The sequence below is a fragment of the Salarias fasciatus genome, chromosome 10 (genome assembly GCF_902148845.1).
Source record: "Salarias fasciatus chromosome 10, fSalaFa1.1, whole genome shotgun sequence".
NCBI classification, from domain to species: domain Eukaryota; kingdom Metazoa; phylum Chordata; class Actinopteri; order Blenniiformes; family Blenniidae; genus Salarias; species Salarias fasciatus.
The window spans coordinates 2,374,468-2,390,253 of NC_043754.1; the positions used below are offsets into that span (position 1 = coordinate 2,374,468).

Genomic DNA, 15,786 nt, shown 5'->3' on the forward strand with positions numbered 1-15,786 from the left:
TTTTGATAAAGCTAAAATTCTTTTTATAGCAAAGGCTGGATTTTTAAGCAGATTTTTTGTTTTATTGAGCCATTTTCAATCTTTTCTGATGTAGTTATTTCTGCTGTTTTAGCTACTTCAGCCATACGGACTACAGTGTTCTCTAATTATGTTTTTTCTTTCTTTTGTTTTTTTTTTAATTTCCTGGTGGTTTTAGCTATTTTAACTAATTTCAATATATATTTATCCCAAGGAGTCTATTTTGAAATATGGTCAAGTGCACACAAATAAAGTGAAATATTCCCTAAAGCTTTATGAGAAGAGTGACGAGGCCTCATGGTTTGTCGTGATGCAGGAAAATTTCTGGGAGGAAAATAAAACTATAGTGACACGAACAGAAATAACTGAGAAGATGGACAGAAGGTTCACCAGGCGATCAGGTAAAGCAGCATTATTATAATGTAGATATCTTTGTTTTCTCTTTATTTGGCCATTTTAAGTGGTTCTCGCCCTTTTTAAGGTGTTTTAAGTGTGTTTTAGGAAGCTTTGGTTGTTTTTTTTTCCCCTCTTTTTTGCATGTGTAACTATCTAAGTGACAGAGCAGTTTTTAGTGATTTTCACTCTTTTGCTTAAACCACATTTCAGAGCATCCCCTCAACACTACCTGTACTTCCACAATCTGAATTGGACTTTATTGGTGCTAAATTTGTGTTTCATCAGCTAAAATGTTCATTTCTGGCACCAGAAATCAGCCAGAGTTCCGTTCCTCTGACTCTCCTGACCTCTACCGGAGCGCTAGCTGTGTGTTTGGGTTGGAAAGGCGTGGCGGCCGCAGCATGCGTGCCTCCGTCCTCCGTCCTCACCGTATTACCATTACATAACTACATAACTTCTAACTTTGGTTTCAGCTGCTCTGAACTGCTGCCTGTTCTTTTTTTGGGCTGTTTTTGAAGATTAGTGTAAGGCCCTGATGTAAGCTTTGATCAGTAAACTGGATGCCAGCGCTCAGCCGCTGCAGAGACCCTGTGCGGGTTTTTTTTGTGTGTGTCTAAGCGTTTTCTTCTTCATTAACATGCCCCGTGTGCGTCTCATGTAAACAGATGCCTGGACGCTGGGCTGCAGTCTAAAGGTCAGACCTGGAGTGGCAACGACGCCAAACTGCTGCCTCCCCTTGGAGGAGAAATCATCACAAATCGTGTTGACACCAGGCTGCGTTCTGTCTTTCACACACTTCAGAACCGAAAACATCCACCGCAGGTCCAACACATGGATACACACCCACCGGAGAACCACAAAGAATCACATAAACCTCTGAAGAGCGACATCGGCAGGTTTATCTGCACATTTCAATGAGGAAGAAACAAATTTCTCAAATTACCTCAAACAAATGAAAAACGCCCGTCAACCTGGAGACGCAGTGAGTGACGTCTAAATTACAAGCGTGGCAGCAGAGGATTCTCTGAGGGAACCAGCCGAGTGCTGCTGCCAGCGACGCCGCGCTTCTGACTGCTAACCTGTAATTTAGCGGCCGTCGCCTTCAAAACAGCCCGGGTCTGTCGGCGTCGGGCGGGAATCGGAGTAGGGCTGAACGATATATCGCATTTGCGATAATCTCGAGATATTACAAAACGCGATTTGCACATCGCAAGGGGCGCGATACTACAGTCACGTGACGCAAATTTACATCGGAGGGCGCCGTGCAGACTGCTCGTTTAACAAGGTGCCGCTGACTGGAGCAGCGTGATCACCGAGCCTCGTTCTGCACAATGGCAGCGGATTTATAAAAGATGTGGAACAGCAACACGTCCTCTGCAAGGAATGCCGTGCTCCGTGCGCACGCGCATGTGAGAGAGAGAGAAAGAGAGAGAGAGAGAGAGAGAGAGAGAGAGAGAGAGAGACAGACAGAGAGGGATATCGCGGTCGAAAGGCACATTAAATACTGTTCTGCGCATGTTCTATCTGCAAGGAATCTTGGTCTTTTGAGTACATGAACTACTTGTGATACAGTTTAACTGCTCATAAGTAAATAAAATGTGTGGAAACGATCGTTCAGTTCTTCTCTTTTATTGAAAAAACGCTGCATCGCATCATTGAACATTTTACCACGTCTTGTCTGCTCACACTTTTTTTTCTAACAACATGCAGAGAAAGCCTGCACAGCACCTGCAGCCCTTCTTCTTCTGTGGTGTCTGTGTAAAATAAGGTTGAACATGCAAACAGCACACCTAGTGGCATGAAGTGCAAATGCAGTCATGGAGTCATCTGTGGCCGTGGTTTGAATGGGGAGATCCTGATCATGTAAACAGGAATAATCGTCTGTTTCAGCAGGTAAACGGGTTATTCTAAATGTTTCAGAAACCGGAATATTGGCCTTAATCCGAATATTGACTGCATGTTAACGTAGTCAGTTGCGTGTTTTATGTTGATGTAGCCTCCTATGACAAAAATGTGTTATTCGTATTTATATTTTAGAAAATGTACATAAAGATGAAAGAGTCTCAGGGGACAGGATGTGCAGGAAGCTGGTGGGACACTTTTCCCACAGTTGGAACAAGAAGACAGGTATGACTGAGGTGCAGAGGGATCAGCATCCCTGAGCAGAACCTCGTTACAGAGTGTCCAGCGAGATGGGAATCAAAAGAGAAAATGGTCTCTAGAGTGCTGGAACAGGCCAGAGCCATTTCGCAGGTGCTTCATTCCACATGTCTTAAGTTGTTTTTTTAATGACTTTTAAATTTTGAATCTACAGATTTTGTTCTATTCTTTTAATGACTGATCTAATAAAGTTCAGTTTGTTACAAGTCATATATCTTTTTATTTAATTCTAACAAATAGAACTAAACTATGGGAAAGAAATGCTTAAACTTTGAAACAAATAAAAAAAATAGACTAAATTAAATACCGCATTCTATATCGCAATCGCAATATTGAGGGGAAATATCGCAATTCAATATTCTCCCCATATCGTTCAGCCCTAAATCGGAGGCAGCGCTGGGAGATCTCTCCAGTGACCCCAGCCCCCGCCCCGATCGGCCTCCGTCCGTCTTCTTGGACCAGACACTTGTTGGCCGACCACGATCGATGAGCGATGGAGATCGGTGGAAAGGGAAAGGCCGAGGAGCCGGATGCCGAAGCCCCCGGGGGTCGTTCACCGCCGCAGCCACTCAGCAGCTCAGTGAGCAGAAACATGGCGGAGGTCGGAGGTCGGACCAGATGAAGGAGCAGCAGGGACAACAGGAGACATTCAGAGAGGACATGTCTCCAACTCTGTCTCTCATATCCAGGCAACAATCCATGGAAAGGTTCAGAGGTCAGTGTGAGCAGTGTGATCCATTTCCAGCCATTTCTCAAGAAGACCGTGAGACAGGAAGTCAAACCAAGCTGTGCTTCCAGTTTTAACACATCAGGCTAACAAGACACACTGAAAACTGCCATAATCCAACAGTGCTTTATTTTCACACACCAAAGAAAATGTTTCCCAGTGTACCTGACAAACCAATCAAACAACAACATTCAACTGGAGCCTATTTTGATGCTCTGCCATGAAGCCTAACTCTCATTATAACGCAACTTCCATTTGTTTCAGAGTGTGAGGAGCAGAGCTCAGTCCCTCATTCGATCATGTGAACTTCGGGGCCAAAAATAGAAAGAGGAGATGTTCTCTTGTGTAATAGCTTGCATTTAATCTACACGAAGACTCAAAATCACAGCAGTATCTGTGGCGACGACAGCAGTGATGAAAAAAACGCTTTCAAAATGGTGATAGCATCCTCTAATCTCAGCTCCCTCCTCCCTAAACTTCTCTTTAGTGACAGGAAGTCACCATGTGGCCGTTCAGCAAACTATTAGCTAATCTGAGAGATTTTTTTTTTAGTTTAAAATCCAAACACCTAGAAACTTTAAATGCAGAGAACACTAAGATGGCCCGATCCAAACACTCAATACTCTTTTTACACCAAAATATGAATGAATGGATGCTTATTGAAAAGGTCAAAAGCAGTAGGAACGGTCCAGATGTGAATTCATGTCATGTGGGAGAAACCAAAGCAGCGGGGTTATAAAACAGGCTTGTTTTCAGACGCAGCAGACGAATCCTGTGTTGTCTGCAGAATGTAGATGTTCACAGTAAGCAGATTTCACCTGCTGGTGGTGGAGATACAATAGCAGCTCCTCTAATATGTCTCTATTTCCACATGACAGCTATTCCCTGCCCACATCATGCCCAGAGTGCACTCTGGCTGCTCTCTACATGTCCTTTTCCCCAAAAAGCTCCCTGATTTGTGCCCCTGTGTGCAGCTTCCCTCTGATTCTCCACACACACTCGACACACACACCGCTCCCACCACACGTCAGTGTTTCTGGGGATTCAAGGGGCTTTGCTTGGATGGTCCTGAGGTCTGCACCGTTTCTACAGCGGTCTGACCTTCTGATGGAAAGATTAAGAACAGCTGGAGTCAGCAGCGAGTCGGTGAAGTTGTGAGGCAACTCCTTGAAAAGATGGGTGTAGGACGGCAGGATGATCCTTCAGCTTCTGGAGAGTCGCTGCCCCCTCCACGTGGCCGCATGCAGCTTCTCATACGGACTGATGGAATCATGCAGGACGAGCTCTTTTATCATGCCATCATTTTGTTAGTTACTGATAAAACTTGCAATAAATTAACACATTTTGACATGGTAAATGGACTTACATAGTGCTTTTTACCCTGCACTGACAGAGCCCACAGCGCTTTACACTGCCATATCACATTCACCCATTCACACACCAGTGGAGGCAGCTGCCGCGCAAGGCGCTCAGTTCATCCACTGGGGGCAATGTAGGGTTTAGTGTCTTGCCCAAGGACACTTCAACATGTAGACAGGGGGAGACAGGAATCGAACTAGCAACCTTCCAATTGAGAGACGACTGCTCTCCCCACTGAACCACAGCCAGACATGATAAGTTGAATTTGCCATTTCCAAGATGTTTGCTCAGGCTGAGACCGTGGTGCAGTAAAGCTGGTACATATAGAGAACTGGAAGGATTATTCATGACTGATGAATAGAAGAGCTTTAAAAAACTGACAGACAATTAAGATTGAGTTCGAAAACTGTAACAGTTCATTTCCTTCTTTTGCTTTTGGAACAAATACAGTTAAAAAGATCAAAAGCTACAAACGTATGATACTGAAACGGAAACCAGCAGCCTCAGTCTGTTAGCCGCTAGCCGCTACCTGCTGCAGAGAGAATTCACTCCTTCAGCGACGCATCAAGTGCATATGACTGTCCAAACATTCTGACATGGAGAGCACGAATGAACATTACACTAAAACACAACTAGTGAGAGGAATGTAGAGCGTCTGGAGCCTGTTTAAATCACGATGACCATAACTCCGACGTACGAAGTGCGGCCTGGTGCGGGACCCGTCCTGACCGGACTGCGTGTGATATCTGCGCTCGATCTGCGCAGGATGTGTAGCTCGGGATCGGGAGCTGAATTTAGAGCAGCACGGCCGAGGTTATGGCGAGGTATCTTATGGCCCGATCCCATGAATGTTTAATGGGTCTGGAGAAGCCGGCGTAGAGGAAGCTGACTGTGCTGCATCGGAGGGCCGGACTGTAAAGTGAGCCGGTGGGGGGGGGGGGAGGCGGGGGGAACCGGGCGATTAATGGAGTTACAGTATTCAAAGGGAGCAGAGTGGCTTCGGTTCAGCGGTAAGTTGCTCTGACAAACCCTCCAGATGATAAAGGTACGCGAGTCACGGCGTTGATAAGAGCTGCCGTCTGAGGTCTGATTTGAGCAGAAACACGCCGCTTATGGTATTAACTTCACATTCCTCACGCTGCCAACTCCAGGAGCGCCGCACGGCTCCCGTCTGCTACAGCGAGCGAGCCTCAGCCGCTCATCCGTCTCGCCGCTTCCTCTGCTGACACGAGGACAGGAAGCGCCGCACCGGCGCTGTCAGACCGAGGGACGACTTCAGCTGCAACGCGCCGCTTCCACCCGACTGCAGACACACACTGGGCGCACGGCGCGTTAGCACTGTCTATAAACAATGTCAGGATCAATTCAACGCGTCGAAGTAATGCTAATACGACAAAAACTGGCAGGAAAACCCCGGCAGATCTGCCACAAGATCTGGATTCAGGAATAAACATCTGGGAGCTTCATTTGAATTTCCTGGAGGAGGGACGACGTCCTTCACAGTCCATCTTAACACGCTGATTGGAATAATGCTCCGCTGATTGGAATCTGTCCATCAATACTGCTGACTGCGGAGCCCCCACCAACACCCCCCCCCCCCCCCCCCCCCCCGCCCACCCCCCCCCTCACCCACCCCAGGCTCCAAGCAGCGACATGCTAATGAGGGCCGCGATGCACGGGAGAACAGGACGAGTCCAGAGATTCACAGAAAACAACTTCTCGACGAAAGAGGAGTAGGACAGCCTGACATGGACCGACAGACCAATTAATCCAATGTTGAACCATCTTGCATTTTGATTGGCTGTTAGAACATCCACTGTGATGGGCAGGTGCACTGGCAGTACCCGCCCCTCCCCCTCCGTACCCGTGATGTCTGGAGAAGTTCACATCAATCCCCAGGACTCCGTAATGAATGGCTGAGGGTCGTTCCCCCCCATGTCTGACTGTCCTCATCATCTCTGCTGTCAGGCGGTGAAACGCCGACGGTGTCAGGACAGCAGGGGGCGATACCGACTCCTCTGAACCGTGACGAGGCAGAATGATGAGCTACGATGAGCTACGGGCTACAGCAGCGTAACGTCGAGCCATCTGTCGAGGTTCACCTAAACCCCGGTTCACGTCAACCTGGGGATGACCCGACGGGATCGGGGGCCATGTCCAGCCCATCGTGAAGACAGTATCAGGATCAGCAGACACTCAAAATCTGACAAACTGGGTCCATACAGGAGCCAAAAAGTGTGATCAGGAGATAATATCTACGCACTGCCTTGCCCAGCAGATTATTAGGATTTTAAAATGTAAATCAATACATTTTAAACATGTAGACGCCACTTTAATGTTGAGCTACCTTTCAAAAAGTCAACCTCCAAGCAGATCAGGTCATCAAATGAAATCAAATGGAGCCTTCACATGAAATTGGTCATGGCCGGTCTGATGAGTCTAACGTTTCCAACGTGAAGCTCCACAGATCGACACAGGCAGCAGAACGAGTCTGAACTCATCCAAACAGCATTCACACAAACTCACAGAAACTCAAACTGCGTCAGCTGCTGCACAAGCAGATGAAACCCGCATGCTAGGTGTCTGTTCACGCCAATGCCGAACAGAAATAAGAGCGCTGGACCTCAGATTCAAGCACTAATTAAATCTTTCAAAACTACAGCATGTCAATACGGCAGGACCAACTTTTAATGATGTGTGTGTGTGTGTGTGTGTGTGTGTGTGTGTGTGTGTGTGTGTGTGTGTGTGTGTGTGTGTGTGTGTGTGTGTGTGTGTCCCACAACAAGAGAGCTCCAGCAATTACTGAGTGGACAGCTTCGAGATGAGTCAGCGAAAAGGAAATGTTGGTCTATATGCATGCAGGACAGCGTTCCTGAAGCGAGGCAAAGAGCGGCTTATCCGCATCAGCTGCAGTCCGACTTCACAGCGTAGAGTTTTGGACAAAACGGAGGAAGCGTGTTAGTGTGAGCGTCTTCCTGTTACATCTGCTACTGCTGCTGAAATACTTCTCACACTATTAAAGTCATGGGTTTTTGGCAGATTGAACCCCTCAGTGGTCCAGTTTTGGCCCTCGGGTCGTATGTTTGACACCTCTGCTCCAATTCATCGGCCGTCTGAGAAGTCCTCCAGTAAAACAGAAGCGTCTTTGATGAGGTCTTGTTTCCGCACGCTGTCTGAACCAACCCGGGGGGGCTCGGGGGGCTGCGGGGGGGTCGGCAGCAGCTGTCAGTCATTTGCTCCTTGGCCCAAATACGGCGCTGATTGACATCTAAAGGTTGGTGACTTTTATCAAGTGCGCCGCCCGCCCCGGGCGGCAGGCGTGCTACTTCTCATTAGGCTCAGCGGTGGAGGAGGCTTTCCTTGAACGTGGAGACGCTGCGGGCTCGTTACAGTGGAGAATCAAACAGCCATGACTCCAGCTCCACAACCCGACGAAGGCGCCGGCTCAAACCACGCAGAAACACCAGAAGAGCCTCGTTTCTCCTGATCTCTGGAGGATCGACTCCGACGACCATCTTCCCCCACCACAGCGGCTCAAGCTCGATTCTGAACAACCGATAAAACACACACACACCAAACGTGATACTCGGGTTTATGGAGTCCCAAGATAATCCCTTACTTCATCACAGGATGAGGCCGATCACTGGATCTGCAAAGATTAGTCGGCAAAACTCGACGGTCGGAATAGTCAACGTCGAATTCAACAATCGACTTTTATCCAAAAGTTGGCATTTTGCAAAGCAGTGAGGCGTCTTGCTTCGTTTCTCTCGTGCTCGTAAGACAGGGATGAAAAGAATGACGCGAAAAACACCCAGGAAGTGGGGCTGTGGTCGATTCTAACGGACATACAACCTCCAAAGTGAAACAACTTCGTAGTGCAGGTTCCTGGACTCTGATGAATCGTTCTGATTAGGGATGCACATTTTAGATCTTTTCTATGACCGATAACCGACGCCCTTTAACCAGTTAATAACCGATAAGATTTAAGGCCCGTTATGCTTCACATGTCTGCGTGGGTGTGCGTTGCGCATTGGTCTGCACGGACCGATCCGCGGACGTCCGCGCAGCAGCCAGAATTTGTGACCGCGTTGCGCGCAGGTCGCGCATCGCCAGAGCGCCACAGCAAACAAAACATGACGGTAAAAGTGACGGCAGCCGGAGCTCCAGCCCGATCGCTCCACACAACCGAGTGAAAATCTCGTGGACGGAGACTGTAGACTGTCTGGAGGGAGGAGAAGGTCTGCCGACAGAATCGCTCCGGCGCCGCCCCGCGATTCAGAAAAAAAGAAACAAAAAAAGGCAAAATAAACTTTAATATTAAATGATAACATACTGACAATGTATGTGCTTAATTTTCTCTAAATAATCTGTAATAAAGGAGCAGATAAACAGTCTGCAGTGCCGGAAAAGCTTCTCGAGGATGTGTGGAACACTACGTCTGCGGAACGCGCACAGAAAGAGCGTGGCATCGGTGGAGCGCCGAGGCTCCAAAGCGACTCGACGCATGGACGACCTTTAAACGCCCTGCTGAGTGGCTACATGCTGCCATTCCGAGATTCCGACACACCACCATTTAGACATGTCACCATTCCGAAATACCGCTATTCCGACACGCAAACGTCTCACCATTCCGACGCGGAAATGTGCGCTCAGCTGAGTGACTGACTCGGCGCTGTCCAGTGCTTAACTGCAGATTTACAATAACAGCAAATTCTCATCTAAAATGTAATAAAAAAAGCTACAAGATTTCGATATAATTAACAGCACTTTAGGCTTCAATCATCTCCTATTGTTTTTTAAATTATGTCGAGAGTGAGCGCGCTGGTGATTTTTTTTTGTGTGTTCTGATTAATTTCCAAAATAAAGTTTTAGCTTCTGAAATCCGGTTTTTAAACAGTTCTGATGGAGCTTAATGTTTATCTGGACGATGCGGCTTCACACCGAACCATTTCACTGTGAATCTGGACGACCCGCGGCGTCTGGAGATAAAAAATAATATTCAATGTAACGCCGGTTTTGTGCCACATGCGTCAATGCGCACAAAGATACACACACCCTCCCCGACTGAACAACATGAAGGCACCTGGAATTAATCAGTGAATTAAGGAGTCATCTGCAGCGCCATCATTGATATCTGTAATATAATGCCAGCGTGCACGAAGACGCACGGCTCTGTGGAGAGCTCCGCTCCAGCTGGAGCTTAAAAAAAAAGATAACCGACAGTATTAACCGGTCAAAGTTCCTGTTATCGGTTAACGGTTAAACGGTTAACCATGTGCATCCCTAGTTCTGATTGATTTATAAGACAACGAAAGTTTTATAAAAAACTAATTTGTGGTGAAGAAAAGACTGTGATGACATGACTGAAGCATTTAAACAGTTTAACTAAATCCAGCAGCAGCACAGCTGACAGAACTCTGCATAACATGATCAATAATCCAACCATAGAAGACCACCAAACGTTTTAAACATAACACACACACACACACACACACACTGGCTTTAACAAATGACCCGTCAATAACTTTTTAACACCGTAGTAAACAAGGCGAGACTCAGAGAAATACTTTCGCCGCTGCTTGAAAGCACCTTATTGGTTGTAATCTCTGATATATCGAGTTGCTTTGGCACCATTTTTCAAGAAACTGAAACGATGAAAGAAGTGCTGAAATGATTCTATTCTATTCTTTCGTTTTCGTCGCGGGGCGGGATCAATGGGATCAATCTGCACGCCTCTCCGTCCTCGCGCGTCGCTCTTCAGCGAGAAAGCGCTGAACACCCACAGGATCTGGAGTCTCCTCTCGCGGTCAGCAGCTTTGTTTCTGCCAGGCAGCCGCCCACTTGCAGGAGACTGCTCATTAAGTGATCAGACTGTGGGCCTCATCACAAACACCAACTTTGAGGGGATGCGGCTAATTAGGCGGCGGCGCTTCGTGCCTCCTCCATTTCCACAGGCTCACGCTTCGGCCGCACCAAAAATACCCGATCCGCCCGCGACTGACCGGGACCGAGTCTCAAAGTTTTCAGCTGCATCGATGTTATCAGCTCAAAGGGAGGGTTTTAATTTAAACATGAGGAACTTTCTCACAGCTTTGACTTTTGGATATTTAACCCTTTTAACAATGGAAATAAGATGTGAGAAGCTTTGGTTCTTTGTAGGTTTAAACTCTGAAATGAGTGTGATTTGGTCCAGTTTATACATTCAAACTGATTTAATTATCGAAAGTAGTGAGACTTAATTTTGTCAGTATCAGCATGTTTTGGTGCCCAATCAGTGGATTTCTGATATAAACTGGGTGAAGATCCAGTTTGTAAGAACAGCAGTCCAAAACTGACAGGACTCGTCAGAAAGTTCAGATTCATGTAGAGATCACAGCTCTACCGTTGGTCTGTCATTGATCATCAAGATTGGGATTTAGTTTATCAGCAGTTTCTTCAGTCTGCTTCACTTTCTCCAGTTGCCCGTCATGTTGCCTGCTTATCATCCAAAGAAAAGTCATTTTTCTAAAGATTTCATAAGAAGTACCGACTATCTCGCCGTTTCACTGATAATCACATCCTCCTGTGTTTTCCTTTCAGGTAGTTGTACGTCGTGGCTCTGCTCCTTCTGCTGCTTCTCACCAGTCGACCAGTCGAGTCGAGGAACTCGGATATTCTCCTGATCATCTCACTTGATCGTGAGCTTCACCTGCCACCACGACTTTCACATCAAAACAGTGAAGAGTGGAGAAAGAAGCAGAGCAGGACTAACCAGCAGAAAGTCTCCTCTGGGCCTGGTTCTACAGGTTTCTACCTTTCAAAGGGGAGTTTTCCCTTTCCAGCACTCCTTATGCTTATTCACGAGGAATTCTTGTGTTGTAAAATGACCGTTGTTATATAAATAAAGTTGAATTGAATTGAACCAGCAGCAGCGAGCACAGTGCACGTAGCGGTGCGGGGAAGACTGATCTGAAACCAGGAGAACCATTCAGGACAGGAGACCAAAAATAAACCGGTGTTCCATTAGTTAAACGGTGGGTCGACTACTCTGATCGCCCATGATGTCGACTATCAGCTCTACGAGAGACTTTTAGAAACCAGAAAAGTTCATGTTGAGCTGATGTGAAAGAGTGATTCTGCATGAAAACAGCCCGATGTCTTCACAAATGACCCAAGATGAAGAGCAACGCAGGAGCAAGGTTGCAGGAATTCACAGGAATTGCGGAGATTAAAGTTTGGCTCTTGATGGCTTCACAGACTGACCCTGCAGACGACACGAACCGAAGTCAGTCTCGATGATATTATTTGGTACAATATTGAACACATTTGATGTGTTGCTAATGCTTAACTTCCAAATGTGACGTATAAATGTTAAGGGTGTAGAATTTGTTTCTGAGAAGCGCTGCGATACGGACATGGTTTTCTGCATCAACGCAGAAACAAAACTATCAATCATGAATATTTCCAAAATTGTGGCGTCCCGTGGCATCGGTATTTATCAACCCACCGAGAGGCGTTCATCTCAGTTTAGTCATAATTCGTGGACTTCAGGCGGGGCAGACGGTCTCATGTCCTCGTCGGGCCGGCGCTGGAGTGAGCGGACGTTCAGAGGGTGGAGCCAGAATCCGGTTCCCTCTGAGAGGTGAGGCCGGGGTGAGCGGGTTCACCCGAGTGTACGGGAGAGGAAGACGACAGGACGGAGCGGAAAGGAGAGGAGAGGTGAGCCGGGGGAGGGGAGGGGAGGGGAGGACAGACCTGGCTCGGCTCCAGGACTCTCGCTGGAGAACCAGCTGCCTGCCGGAGAGGACAGGAAGGATGCCGGCGCTCTCAGAAACTGCAGAACCAGCAGCAAACAGCAGCCCGGCCTCCGCCGCTCCTCCTGCCAGGCCTCCCGCTGTCGCCGCCATCCAAGAGGCGAGGGAAGCCGCTTAAAAACCCCCCATAAGTCTGCTCCTCCGGGCAGACGGCGCTGAAGTGGATCCTCTTTAGGCGGAGCGTTACGTAAGCCGTGAGGAAGCCAGCGAGGAGAACCGGACGAGAACCCGCAGGGTGAAAAACCCTCCGTCCCTCCGTCCCGCCTCACGTCTTCCCCCGGCGGCTCTCCAGAGAGCCGACTGCTGAAGGTGAAGTCGTCCACAGACGTCTCAGGACGCCAAAGCTGAGGCGCAGTGGAGGAACGGCGAGAACAGGGGAAGGAGGCGAGGTGGAGCTCAGAGGACCGAGTCTCAACCTCGATGTCCTGATGCAGCTGTGATCCTCTGGATAAACCGACCAGAGCACAGATCCAGGAGAGTCCACATCCTGCTGCGACCTTCAGCTTTGTCCTTGAGGACAGACTTTTCTGGGCTCTTCCATTCATTAGAGGATTAACTTCCATTATCGTTATTTCTTAGCAAGGTTGCAAACAATTCATCAAACAATTAAAAATATATTTTGTCTCAACAAATATCAAATAAATTAACTGATTGTTTTGTTTTTGCTCATTATTTTCTCAACCAAAGCCAAAATGCCGCCATCCCTCCGACTGGAAGTCACCTGAGGACACAGACAGAACTTCGCCGTGACGTCTATCAAGGATGAACGGCTCTCAGCCGTTTGCGTGGCAAAGCGTTTCTCATCCCACCGATATGATTTGTCACACGGCTGAATCGATCTTTAACTTTCTCGTGACGCATCGGTACATCCCTCCCGCTTCCAAACTGCTCCTTCAGCATTAGTGAGGCCGGCTCCTCCACCCTCCTGCTGGCTCCGTCCCAAACTCTTCAGCTGTGCAGCAGCCTCCAGATGAAAGATGAGCAGCGAGACTGGAACCGAGCGGTTCCTGACTGATGTGAATCTCATTCTGGGTTTCCTTGCATTTTCACATTGAAAGACTGATCTGAGAACAAATTACCCATCAGGTGCTCATTAGAGGCTTTTACTTTGAAATTTAAAGCTAGAGGAAGTTCCTTGATGCTCACCACTATGGCCTGGCATGGTGACTTTCATTTTTACCACATTTGACTGTAAATCTTTGGATTTCAGTCAGAAACACTGCCCTGCCTCGACCTGCGGTTGTTCTAAAGATGCTCTGTTTCTTTACATTCGGTTTGGATTTTGTGATATCAAGCTAATTTCCACTACTTCACACAGTGAAAATGCACAACTTTTTTGGACGTTATGCACTGAAAGCAAGTGTATTTTTTAAAGGACTTAACAATATTAGAAGATACCGTATGTAAATTTCACATTCAAGGTTGAAAAATATTTGGTTTAAGCTAACAAAATGAATAAATCAATCGTCTGAAGGGAGGATCTGAAAGATGCTTCTTCTAATTGTGATTTTTTTTTCTGAGTCTTCAGTTAAAGACAAAACATAATTACCATGCAAACTCCTTTTTTAATTAACTCAACAGATGTTTAAATGACTAAAAACTACAATACAAGCTTTACTGCAAAACTACTGGACAATTGGTGACAAATCAAACAACCAGATCAACATTAGCAGATGATATAGATCTTCATCACTGCTGATGGAGATGTGTCCTGCATGTTTTAAACGCCTCTCTGCTTTACAGCAAATCTAAATCTAACGAGGATGAGAAGCTCCTCAATGCTACCAGGTGTGTAACAGCCTAAAACGTGCAGAAAAGAGTTGGACTTTCCACAAAACAAAGGCTTCAACGTGCTGAGAACGTCCAGCATAAAAGCACAGCCCACCACAGCCTCTCTGAGCTTCACTTCCACATGTTGTGCCTTTAAGGCTCGGTGCAGAAGTTGCATCACACCTGAGAGGATGGAGAAACACCTGTTTGTCAGCCTGAGGGGCGGAGAGCTCCCTCTGGCGGACGAGGCCGGTACTGCGCAGGTTCCCCCGCTCCTCTGGATGACATCTCCTCCACACTAATCACGTCTACCTCCACCTTCCGCCGCCTGCTGCGGCCCCGCAGCCCACCTCGATGGCACGGATGAGTCAAACACCGCAAACTGCGCCGACTGCAGCCGGGAGAGGCGCCTGAACTCCGGCCGTGTGAGGAGGAGAAGGAGGAGGAGGAGGAGGAGGAGGAGGAGGAGGAGGGAGCCGGCTGGACATTCAACAGTGAGGCTCTCCGCAGCTGGCGTGAACTTCAGGGCGGAAAGTGGGACGTTTTCACACCGGAGCCACGCCGTCAAAGTTCACACACACACACATGCATCCAAACGGGGGGACACGGGCTGAGTGTAAAGTTACAGCAGAGGGTGTGTGTGGGCACACACACACACTGCAGTTCGACTCACCTTGAGCGGCCGTTCCTCGGGTGCTGAATACACTTGCTATCAAAGTGGCCACATACCAAATCATAGTACTATTACCGGCCAGAAATAAACCTCATCATATCTCAAAGTGCCCCTTTCGGTGTATCTCTCTTCAGCCCGGGACGGAGCTCGGGAGCGGGGCCGGTATCCTTGCTTGCTGTCCCCTCTCTCTTCCCCTCTCCTCCGCGCTCCTCTCGCATCCTGAGACGGATCACCTGCGCCAATGGGACGGCGGCAGCCGGAGCCGTGAAGCCAGCCGCCGGCCCGCCCCCGCACTGCGCCCATTGGCCGGCGTGGGAGGGCCGCCGCCGCTGATTGGCTACCTGCGCTGCCACTCTGCTGGATGCAGTGCTGCGTTCACGGCACGTCATCATGCTCGGAGGTTTCGATGTCAGAACCAAAGTGACGGTCTAAAGTTAATTACTATGAAATATGAGCTGAAAATGTTTCAAGAACTTTGAAAATGCGTCAAAAGAAGCCTGATATCCAAACATATATAGAAATATAAAATAAATAGAATCAGTCATCATGAACCTGTCTTAGGTTCAAATCTGTGTGGAGTTTGCATGTTCTCCCTGTGCATGATATTGATTATCTCCCACGGCCCAAAAAACATTCACGTGAGGCTGATGGAAGACTGCAAATTCTCCATGTGAATGTGAGTCGGTTAGAGTAGCAGAGTACACTCTGCAGTAAAAAAAGAAATGGATAGATGACTTACAAGCTAAGATCATGTAGACTGAAACAGAAATTATTTAAAATGTTCACCTTTGTGTCATAAATCTAAAACATAACGGTATGCATATTTTTAAGCTTTGTTTAAACACAAGTGATGATGATCTTTGTGTAAATATTGCAGTCCTCTAACATGG

The 15,786-nt window shown here is 47.6% G+C and overlaps 1 protein-coding gene across 1 annotated transcript in view; it reads right to left on the bottom strand.

Annotated features, from left to right (window-relative positions):
• Window positions 1-15,008, bottom strand: part of igsf9bb (immunoglobulin superfamily, member 9Bb) — a 70,052-nt gene extending 55,044 nt beyond the window's left edge. The window contains exon 1 of the mRNA XM_030101022.1: window positions 14,897-15,008. Within this exon, the coding sequence (XP_029956882.1) occupies window positions 14,897-14,960 (64 nt within the window). The 5' untranslated portion in view covers window positions 14,961-15,008. The remainder of the gene's footprint in view (window positions 1-14,896) is intronic.
• Between the last annotated feature and the right edge of the window lie 778 nt (window positions 15,009-15,786).